Source organism: Myotis lucifugus, unplaced genomic scaffold (genome assembly GCF_000147115.1).
Source record: "Myotis lucifugus unplaced genomic scaffold, Myoluc2.0 scaffold_944, whole genome shotgun sequence".
Lineage (NCBI taxonomy): Eukaryota > Metazoa > Chordata > Mammalia > Chiroptera > Vespertilionidae > Myotis > Myotis lucifugus.
This window is the reverse complement of record NW_005871992.1, coordinates 49717-61412: the sequence shown is the minus strand read 5'-3', so window position 1 is coordinate 61412 and position 11696 is coordinate 49717. Positions and strand designations below refer to the sequence as shown.

At 41.0% G+C, this 11696-nt stretch overlaps 1 protein-coding gene across 7 annotated transcripts in view; it reads left to right on the top strand.

Moving 5' to 3' along the window:
• The window catches only part of DDX6 (DEAD-box helicase 6), a 37772-nt gene continuing 26076 nt past the window's right edge, over window positions 1-11696 (top strand). For 6 of the 7 annotated variants that reach the window (XR_002827218.1, XR_002827219.1, XM_023747670.1 and 3 more), the window contains exons 1-4: window positions 1-67; window positions 2432-2903; window positions 6756-6819; window positions 8487-8591. Coding sequence is in view for 5 of the 7 variants with exons in the window: in XM_023747670.1 (XP_023603438.1) it covers window positions 2704-2903; window positions 6756-6819; window positions 8487-8591 (369 nt within the window). In the remaining 2 variants the exon portion in view is untranslated. Of the gene's footprint in view, window positions 68-255; window positions 371-2431; window positions 2904-6755; window positions 6820-8486; window positions 8592-11696 lie in introns of those variants that run through there. The other variant, XM_006106904.3, reaches the window with a different exon arrangement.

Sequence of the window (11696 nt, the reverse complement as noted above, 5' to 3'; positions counted from 1 at the left end):
CGCCGCCATTTTGGGAGCTTCGAGTCAACAATAAAGGGCCGAGGGTGCGAGCGGAGCGGCCTCGGCGGTAGGACTCGGGCCGAGCCGGGGAGTTGGGTGAAGGGCGGGGGCAAGGTCGGCGGCGCAGTCGGGGCTGCGGGGAGGCCGTCGCCGGCGTGGGGCGCCCAGAGGCGGCGGCCTGAGGCCTGGACGGGCCCAGGGGAGGAAGGCGGGCGGCAGCTGTGGGTCGGGCGGCTGAGAGGAGTCGGGTACGGATGTCTTGCGGCGGGGTCCGTGGAAGGAGCGGGCCACGGATTCGGAGGCGCTTTCCAGCAGCGGGGGAACGAGGGCCGTGGGGCGGCAGGACCCCGGGCGCGGTGGAGGTGACCGGGTACGAGGCAGCCTCCGGGGGCGGCGGGGGTGCAGTGCCGAGGGCTCGGCCGGGAGGGGACCGGCAGCTGTTGGACTGGACTCGGGCCTTGTGGGTCGTAGCGAGAGGGGGGTGCTGGCGCCCCCGAGTCGTGGAGGAAGCAGGGCTTTTGGTTAAGGTTTCTCTTTGGGGCCTCAGGAAACTCCATATTGTTTCCTACCCACGGAGCTGGTTCGGTCCCTGCGCTTGTTGCGCAGATAGGATTGCGGGGCCCCAACCTTTTGTGTTTATGATCACAGGGCGCTGACTTGGGCTGTGGGTGTTTCGGGGGGGACGGGGAGAGCAAGAAATAATTGAATTATTCTCTTACAAAGACGGGGCTCACATCCTTGGCTCGTGTCTTTCCTTACTGCTTGCGGTGAGGCGTTCCCCCTGCACCCCTTTCCCCTCTTCACGATGAAACCCGGCGGTGCGGCTCGCAGGCCGCGTCGGGGACGACGGGCGTGTTTGGGGAGAAAACTGTCAATTGCCAGCCACAGCCGGGAAGTGCTGTAATTAGCTCGGCGTGGGTTCCTCCCGGCCAGTCCACGTTTCCTTCGAACTTTTGAAAATGTTGCAAATCGAAGCTGGGAAGGGGTAGGAGGAACATTTCCGTTTCTGAGACGGTGCTCAGTGCAAGTTTCAGTTTTAAGGGGACGCAGTTCTCACACTTGGATCTGAAATCTCTCACATCCATGATGGGTGGTAATGATCACACTTAATCTTGGGAGGTTGCCCTCTTCATCCTCTTAGTACTTCGCAGACACGTTTTCAGTGCGAACTACTGATATTGTTGATCATAATAGAAACCTGTCAATGTAGGATACCACTCACTGGAACAGAAACTAGGTAACTGTTAACCACCATCTGCCTAAGAAGTGAATCAGATTCTGGGAGACTTTGAAATAATACCTCTTTGTGTTTGTGATCATCAGGATTTGCTTGTGAGCAACTTTTCTTTCTTTTTTTAAGGCATAAGTATTTTAGAAAAATGTTGTTTGAGAAGCCGTGGTATATGACAAAAACAGCACTAATTAATAAGCTTGTGTGTTTTGGATAAGGAATGTAAAGGAGGTAAAAAGGAACAAACCCAACAGAGTAGGCATTTACTTTCTGTCTGGCCTTTGTAACGTTTTTATTCACTTCATTTTAAAATATGCATTCGGTTTTGGGAATAATTAAAAATGGAGGAAGTTAACCACTTTATATATTTTTTATAGATTTCAGAAAGGAAGGGAGAGGGAGAGAAACATCAATAATGAAAATCAAAAGGCTGCTCCTGCAAGCCCTCTACTGGGGATCAGCCCGCAACGCTAGCATGTGCCTGGGCCAGGAATTGAATCATGACCTTCTGGTTCTGATGCCGCGCTCCACACCGGCCCGGCTAACAGTTTTTTAGTATTCAAATTCTTGGCTGTTTTCAAGCAAAAGATTTTGACATGTAGACATGTCTGTATTCCTGCTTCAGCTACTGTTTTAAAGGATAAGAACTTAAGGAAAATGCATTTTTCTTCACAAAGTTTAATTTCTACACTTGAAATTCATAAGGTTACAAATGGGTTTTATATTTCTAAAAGCATAAAGTTAAGTTAAAAGCTTATAAAGCTCTTGGAGGATTCTCAGTTGCTGTCAGAAATAGAAGAAATTTGTCTTGCCTTGTACATATGTAGATTTACTCTAGTTAAGTTGTGAGATACTTATTGGAGTTGTGATGCAATTAAGTGGAATGAATCATTGACTTTTAGAACATTCAGGGAGGAAACTGAAGGGAAGAGATTGTCATTTGCGAACTATTGCTAATTTAATTACAGTATCTTTATACTAATATTCTTTGGGTTGCTTTGAACTGACCATTTAAAATGTTTGAGATTGATTTCATTGTGGGTTTGGTTTTGTGTGCAGGTCATCTTTTTGTGTCTCTATTAGCCTGGCTAATGATGTGATCTAAGTGCAGTTGTATTCTTAATTTTTAAAAAAGTGTTAGGGGAAACAGTTTTTTATAACCTTCCTGTGTTTGCTAACTTAACTTTTTCTTTGTTTCAGATTGAAGTGAGTGAATTCAGATATATAACCAAACCTCGTTAGAGAGCCTTTAAAAAAATAAAAAGTTGATTCGGTGCATGAGAGCAAGTTACTGCTGCTTACTATTCAGAGACTTACAGGTGCTTGCCTGCATTGCAATAAAGGACTCAATATTGAGCAAGACTTATATTTATCTCTTCATTTTGGAGAGCCTAATAAACTGTATTACAGTTTCTCTACTGACTTTCAAAAGTTTTGAAGTTTGGAAGAGACATCTGTACATTTAATACAGCATGAGCACGGCCAGAACAGAGAACCCTGTTATAATGGGTCTGTCCAGTCAAAATGGTCAGCTGAGGGGCCCTGTGAAGCCCAGTGGTGGCCCCGGAGGAGGGGGCACACCAACACAGCAACAGATGAACCAACTGAAAAACACCAACACAATCAATAATGGCACTCAGCAGCAAGCACAGAGTATGACCACCACTATTAAGTAAGTGTGAGAACAAATAAACGTACTTGGGGGGACCAAGATTTCTTTCTATTACTTTGTTAAGGACTACTTACTCTATGTATACTTTAACCATTTTGATTGCAGCGGACAGATGACTTTGTTTTATGGCCAGTAGGTATTTGCAATAGAATAATGTATTTCTGTCATAACTAATTGAGGTTTATTGAGTAATGAATATAGGTACAGATGATATATATTAATTTTGTATAAGTTGTATTTTAAACATTGATGGTTTTCATAATTAGCTCAGATTCATCTTGTTTTTGTCAGTATGATTTTTCCATTGTATAACTGCACCATATCCTAGTTTAAATGACATTTAAAGTCAATTTCAAGTTTCAAATTTAAGGACTTGCCCAGCCTTCTTACCTCCAAATGTACTCATAAAAATTTATCCATAACTTTTTTTTTTCAGTTCATGCAACTTTGCTTAAAATTTTTTGTTTTATAAGCTTTCTCCTGTTACACACACACACACACACACACGCACACAAAATAATACGCAGTCAAATATCATAGAATCTCAGGATTTTGAACTCTGGGAAACTCTCTGAATAGCCCCAATTCCCCTAGTTGACTAAAAACTTAAGAGCCTCATCTGACTACAGAATGTGTTTTCTTTCAAATCTGGAAGATTGTAGGCTGCCATTTTTTAAGTGTTCACTATACATTATTTGAATGGTAAATATCGCTCTAAAGATTCAGTTAATAGAAAACTAACATTTAAACTTGACCCATTTGAGGTTTGGCTTTGTTAAGAATCTAGCCATATAGTTGATTTAACTTCTAGAAATCTTCTAAGATGATGAAACAGGTTCACTGAACTAAAGTATTTTGTGTTACAATCCAGATCCTTTCATGCTTAAGAATCACTTCCTAAAGAAAAATAGCTTTTACAAGATACCAGCATATCATATAGATGGTCACTGCTATGTGGTTCACTAGTGACCTATAAGAATTTCCAATAGAATTGATTTTGTCACTGGGAGAATTGTCATTAATGCATATTCTATTATTTTTAAGGTGAATGCTTTAATTAGAATATTTTCTGAATTGTAGTTTGTCTTGATAAACTATGAACAGGCTAGCAAAATTTAGGCTATTTTTATTCCTTAAAAACAGAAACATAAATCTATGTTATTTCATTATGGGAGTGTTTTCTACTTAAATTCTAATTTGAGACAACAGTGGACTTTACTTTTGCTTTTCCTAGGATTAATGGTTTCTTTTCAATTCTTTGGCTTCTTTAAATCACAGTTCAAGTGTCATCTCTTCCATGAAGGCTTCTAGATCCCATCAGCTGTTCAGAACTCTTCTAATACTTAGCGCTATCACTGTTTTCTTATTTTAAGTAGTTTGGTTTATAAATTCCTTGTGGACAGATTTTGCATTGTATCCTCTGTGCTTTTATTCACTGTTGAATTTGACAATGTGGTAGGCTGGCCTACTAGGATGTTCAGGTGACAATTTTTGCTTAGAAACTGCTGTGGTATAGGTTGAGGTAGAAGGCTTTCATACCCTTGGAAGTGGTAGCAAATAGTTGCCTTTGTTAGAGTGTCTTTGATTATGTGGGGCCTAGCTTTAAGTAAAATAAGGATTCATCTTTCTAAATCAAGACTTGAAATGTTTTGGAGGCTCTGATTATGAGTGGCTATAATGAAAACGTATTATTACATATATTTTCCCCCCATTGCTATTAGAGAGTAGAAAGGAGGGAGGGTGAGAGGGAGGGAGAGAGAGAGAAAGAGAAACATCAGTCGATTGGTTGCTTCCAGCACACGCCCCCACCAGAGATGGCGAGTGAACCCCTAATCCAGTATGTGCCCTTGACCAGAAATCAAACAAGTGACCCCTGGAGTGAAGCTCTGACCACTGAACAACACCAGCCAGGGCAAAACTTATTTTTAAAAAATATATTTTCTTATTTTTATTTATTTCAGAGAGGAAGGGAGAGGGAGAGAGAGATAGAAACATCAATGATGACAGAGAATCATTGATTGGCTGCCTCTTGCACACCCTCTACTGGGGATCAAGCCCGCAAACCAGGCATGTGCCCTTGACCGGAATCGAACTCAGGAACCTTCAGTCCGCAGTCCGACGTTCTATCCACTGAGTGAAACCAGCCAGGGCAAAACTTATTTATTTTAAAGACAACGCTGTTGAAAAGCACTGTTTGCCTTATTGCCAATTTTTTTTTTTTCTATTAGATGCTTTGGATATTATAGTAGAGGTTTCTGCCTGACCTAAAAGAGATTTAAAAAATTATATTTTCCTTGTGTTTTAACTGTTTTCATACTTTAAAGCAGCATTCACCAACCGGTGGTCCGTGAGGTCTGAAAGGTTGGCAACCACTGGTTTAAGGAAACCTTTGGAGCAGCGGTTGCCAACCGGTGGTCCACGAGGTTTGAAAGGTTGGCAACCACTGGTTTAAAGCATACCTGGTAAAAAAGATTAAGAGAGATGTTTATTAACAGATAATATTGAGTTCTTTTGTTTCTTTTTTCTTTTTTTTTTAAAGGAGTTTTTTGTTTGTTTTTATATTTTTGTTGATTTCAGAGAGGAAGGGAGAGACAGAAACATGAGTGTCAGAGAGAATCACCAATTGGCCGTCCCCCTGCAGGAGGCAGCCCAACACTGTGCTGATTGCTTTATGTAAATTATCTAATATAATTCTTTTTTAAAAAAATGTGTTTTTACTGATTTCAGAGAGGAAGGAAGAGGGAGAGAGAGATAGAAACATCAATGATGAGAGAGAATCATTGATCGGCTGCCTCGTGCACGCCCCCACTGAGGATCGAGCCCACAACCCAGGCACATGCCCTTGACCGGAATCGAACCTGGAACCCTTCAGTCCGCAGGCCAACGCTCTATCCACCGAGCCAAACCGGTCAGGGCCTGATATAATTCTTAACCCGTTGTATATATGACAATGGAAACTTGGAAAAGTAACTGCTGCCCGGTCAAAAAATAAATGGTAGGGTCAGGGATGAAACTTTGGAGTCTGGTGTGTGTTTTTTGTGTGTGTCTTGTTTTGTTTTAATTCAGAGGGGAAGAGGGAGAGAGAGGTAGAAACATCAATGGTGAGAGAAAATCATTGATCAGCTGCCTCCTGCACGACCCACGCTAGGAGTTGAGCCTGCACCGAGGCATGTGCCCTGACTGGGAATCAAACCATGACCTCCTGGTTCATAGGTGGATGCTCAACCACTGAGCCATGCCAACTGGGCTGGAGTCCTTGGTTTTAACTAGTATCCAGAAGTTACCAACTCAGATGCCTGTGCCAGATGAGAGGATACTTGCCCTCTTTAAAGGGTCAGCTGCTTGATTTTAAACTCAGTTACCAAGCTCTGTCGAACTATTGCCGTGCAGAAATTTGGAACCAATGTTGCTAAAGCTTCCAGTTTTACAGGAAAAGCCAGAATCTGGACTTTTACACAAAATCTTCTAATTTTTTAATATTGGTAACTAGTTTAAAACACATACATGATATGTTTATCTGTTAACTATATTCTTTATATATATATTAGATTTTTTTATTGATTCTAGAGGGGGCAGTAGGGGAGAAATATTGATGCAAGAGAGACATTGATCTGTTGCCTCCCACAGGCACCCAACCAGGAATTGAACCCACCACCTTTTGGTGTGTGAGATGATGCTCTCCAAACAGTTGAGCCACACGGGCCAGGGCTGTTAACTATATTCTTAAGTAAATGGCAATATATTAAACTTACTGTGCTTTTTATAACTTAATTATAATTGAGATGAATTATCTTTGTATTAGAATATGATGCTATGAATTCTGATACTTCAATTTTACTACATTCTCTCTAGACCTGGTGATGACTGGAAAAAGACTTTAAAACTCCCTCCAAAGGATCTAAGAATCAAAACTTCGGTAAGTTGGTTGTAAAATTTAACTTAAGATGGTGTGGAAACTCTAAAAGTGAAGTAATTTCTATATAATAAAAGGCTAATATGCAAATTGTCCCCTCGACTGGGAGTTTGACCAGGGGACAGGCTAGCCGGCCAACCTCCTGCGTCCCCTCCCCCTGGCCCAATCGGGCCAGACCCCACCCATGCACGAATTCATCACCAGGCCTCTAGTTAATTAATAATAATGGGTACTATGTGTTCACTCTTAAGTTGAAATGGTTGAAATTGTGTAGATCAGTGATGGCGAACCTTTTGAGCTCGGCGTGTCAGCATTTTGAAAAATCCTAACTTAACTCTGGTGCCGTGTCACATATAGAAATTTTTTGATATTTGCAACCATAGTAAAACAAAGACTTATATTTTTGATATTTATTTTATATATTTAAATGCCATTTAACAAAGAAAAGTCAACCAAAAAAATGAGTTCGTGTGTCACCTCTGACACGCGTGTCATAGGTTCGCCATCACTGGTGTAGACAATGTGATGAATTGCCAAGAATTTTCACTATTTGGAGGACTTATATTAAAATGTGTATCTACATATTAATATTTATATGTATGTATACTTTTCTAATTTATGGAATAACTAGAGGCCCAGTGCATGAAATTTGCGCATGGGTGCACTCCCTAGGCCTGGCCGGCGATTGAAACGCGAGCATCTGGCGTGGAAGGGCAGGTCCCAGCTGACCTCTGGGCCTTGGGCAGCACCCGGGCTCCTGTATGCCCCCTTCCCCTAAGTCATTGGGCCCCCCGCCACCGCTGGTCGCTGTCTGTGGGGCAATCGGGGCCCACTCACCCCTGCCTGGCCTGGCGCCACCCGCTAACCTGCTCCACCATCCCTCCGCGGCCCTGCTCTTGTCGGGGGCCCATCAAGGCCGGCAGCGCCTCCACTGCTGCCCGCTGCCAGTGTTGTGTCACCAGTGCCTGCCATGTTCCACACCACCCCCTGGTGGTCAGTGCATGTCATAGCATGCAGTTGTACTCCCAGCTGAGGAGACAATTTGCATATTACGCTTTTATTATATAGGATAGTTTTCAAGGCATATTCTCTTTTGTTCAGTAAGATTGAGGCCAGGTGTTATCTCCATTTTGTGGATGAGAAAATGGAAGTTGCAAATGGTTAGTTCTCTTAGCCCAGTATTTTCAACCAAGGGATATTTAGCAATAGCTACAAACATTTCTGGTTATCACAGCTGGGGAAAGGCTACAAGACAGCCCCTTACAGCAGTGAATTTTCTGGCCCAAATGTCAATATTGCTGAGCTTGAGAAGCCCTGATTTTGACTAGGCTATTTGTAAGCAATGAGTGGTAAACTAGGGTTTGATTTCATATCTTCGATTTTAATTTCACAGCATGATTCTTACAGTATTCCACCTGTTCCTTAGAAGAATATGACCACAGAGTGGCCTTTCCTCCAGACACAGTTTTTAAATGACTTGTGTCTGTTAGAGAGTGATTATTCTTCAGGAATAGTTGAAATACAAATCAGGACAGAGCTAATCTGCATATATTTATATCTTAAATGGGACAGATAAAGAATTAGTTTCTCAGACAAACTTTCTTAAGCATGCTAACTAATGAACACAGTTGTGCTTTATTCTTTTATTATTGTTTTGTTTGGTTGACTAGGATGTAACCTCCACAAAAGGAAATGAGTTTGAAGATTACTGTTTAAAGCGGGAGTTACTGATGGGAATTTTTGAAATGGGCTGGGAAAAGCCATCTCCTATTCAGGTATGTTTCCCCTTTTTATTACGTGTGTAATGTTATGAGTGAAGAATTACATACTTATCATCTATGGGGATGATAAAATGAATATTTCTCTTGTGTGTACACACCCACACATATATGCACTCGTTTTCCGAACCTTTTTTTTCCCCCCAAACCTTTTAAGAGTAAGTTACAAAATCATGGCCATCACCTCTAAATATTTCAGTGTTTCCTAAGAATAGAGATACTATGTTATGTCTACATATATAAAAGCCTAAGCGACCATTACAACCAAATGACCAGTCAACCAATCACTATGACGCTCATTGACCACCCAGAGGCAGATATTCAATGCAGGAGCTGGCCCCTGGTGGTCAGTGCATTCCCACAGCCAAGCTCCCCCCAACCCCCGACCATGCACTGGGCCTCTAGTATAACCACAATATAGTTATCTGCAGTCAAATCAGCATTAATACAATACTTCTATCTCATCATTTGGATTCTAATTTTTAATTGACCCGAAAATGTCCTTTTTAGCATTTTTTTCCCTCCTTGGTATAGAATCCATCCTAGGATTGGGTATTGCATATAGTTATATCTCTCTAACCTCCTTTCAGCATTTCCCTAGTCTGTTTTAGTCTTTTATGATATTGATGATATATTAAAAAATATAGTACCCTTTTTAAAATAGAACATTCCTCATTCTGGGTTTGTCTCATGTTTCTATGTGATTAAAGTTAATACATTCTCAGCCAAAATACTGTAGAAATCATGCTATGGCCTTCTCAGGATATCACATTTGGAGGTGTACACAATGTCTGTTTATTTCTCATTGATGTTTTAATTTTGATTATGCTGTCAAAGCGGCTTCTGATTTTTCTACTGTATAATTGCAGCTTTTTTCCTATCTTGGAATTAATAAGCATCTGTAGAGATCACTTTAAGATCATGCAGAGATCCTACTCTTCATCAAAGTTTCTCCTAGTCTTAGCATCCATTGATAATCCTATCTTTGTTGAATTATAATGAGTTTCCAACTCTAGGACTCCTTTGGCATTTTAAAGAGCCTTCCCTATCTCTTCCTTATGCATATCCTATATAATAAAGAGCTAATATGCTAATTAGACCAGACGCCGAACGACCAGTGGGCGGAACCACGATGGGCCAAGGCAGCTGGAGCTGCGAGGGCCGAGCTCTTGCACGAATTTCGTGCATCGGGCCTCTAGTATGTGTGTGTATATATATAATCAGTATGGAATCATGAATTCTTTTTTTCCCCCAATGATATTTTTGTGCTCAAATTCCCAGATTTGGGTAGTATGAGCTCCTTCGAGGTTGTTTTGTAACATGCCCCCTTTTCTTTTTCAGATAATTTTTATTTTTTAAATTTTATTATTTTTATCAGGTTTCTTTTCTTTCTTTTTTTTAGTCTTTAGTATTGAAAGTATTGCATATGTCCCCTTTTCACCCCATCTACCCCCCAGCCCATCCCCACCCCTGCCATGGATAGACTATTTTTAGAGCAATTTTCAGCTCATAGCAATTGAACTGAAAGATAGAGATTTCCCATATACTCCTGTCCCCACTTATGCATAGCACCCCCCCCCCCCCATTATCAGTATTCTCTGCAAGAGTTATACATTGTGATACATTTGTTACAACTGATGACTTACATTGACATGTATCATCCAAACATCCAAAGTTCACAGTTTACCTTAAGGTTCACTCTTGGTGTTGTACATTCTATGAGTTTGAACAAATGTATAATGACATATATCCACCTTTATGGTATCATACAGAGTTGTTTCGCTGTCCTAAAAAATTCTTTATGCTCCACCTCTTCACCCTTTCCTCCCTCCATTTTTCTTGAGCACTTCATTTTTGGCATATCATGAAGCTTATCTGTACCTACCCTGCCCCAGCCTTGGAATCAGCCATTTTCCCCCAGCCCCGGTTCCAATTAGTGGGGAATAGGGTTAGAGGCCAACATCTGAACACTAGGTGCACTCTTTGCTCCTTGGCCCTTTCAGTGGAAAGAGCAAGGGAATATACAGTATGTATGCATGCATGTACATGCGTATATGTAAACATAAACATGCAGTGTACATATGCAGATTTGATAAACGACTGTTCTCTTTATGTAACTTAAAAGTGTTGCATCTAGCCTTTAAGGACAATCCCCTATGACATCATTGAGCACTTTTTCATTAAGCAAACATTGAGTGACCTAGAAAGTGTTAGGTGCAGGATGTTGTGTTGAAAAGGCAGAGAAGGTTCCTGCCTTCACAGTCTGTGAAGCTAATTGTACAGATAATTTAGTGTAATACTACTTTCTACTTGAAATTGCACAAATATGTAGCCATTTGAGGAAGATGGAACAACCTGGAAGAAGAATTGATCCATGTTCTAAGCACAGAACACTAGGCTAGTGATTGTCTAGGGGTGAAAGTGTGCCTTAGTGGACAAACCAAAAGAAGTTTATTATGGCTAGAGAAAGTGTCAAGATAAGGTTATACATAATCAGATAGGCAGTGTGAATGTGGATATTAAAAATATGTAAACTACTTTTCTGTAATATACAGACAGACTCAGCGTACATCATTTTGTGGTTACATCGCCATCTCCCATTTATTTATATTAAAAAAAAAAAGTTCCGTCATTTCGACATATGTACTTTATGTTTTTTTATTATTTATTTACCACAAGTAAAGGTCAGGAATTGTTATCTTTCTTTTAAATTTTTTTTTTTACTGTTTTACTTCATTACTGCTGTGTATGTGCTCCATGTGAGTGACATAGGTGCTTATGTAGGTGGGTTCCGACTTACGGCGAAAATCGTGTTTCCCCTTACGTCGCGCCGTAGGAACAGATCGCCACTGTAACCTGAGGACCTACTGTAGTTCATGTTAATGTATTTTATCTGTACGGATAAAAAAAGTGTTCTGAGAGCTCTTCTGTAGGGTCTATGTCATTCAACTTTGTATCTCTGGTACTTAGCAAGGTGCATGCAGGAAACAGGCCCTCAAAATGCCAGTTGCATGTAGAAAGCTTTGAAATTATGGTTAACATATGTCGGCAGGCGAACTTGGTCTAACCTGCTTAGAGAACTGCTTAAGAACACTAGATTTG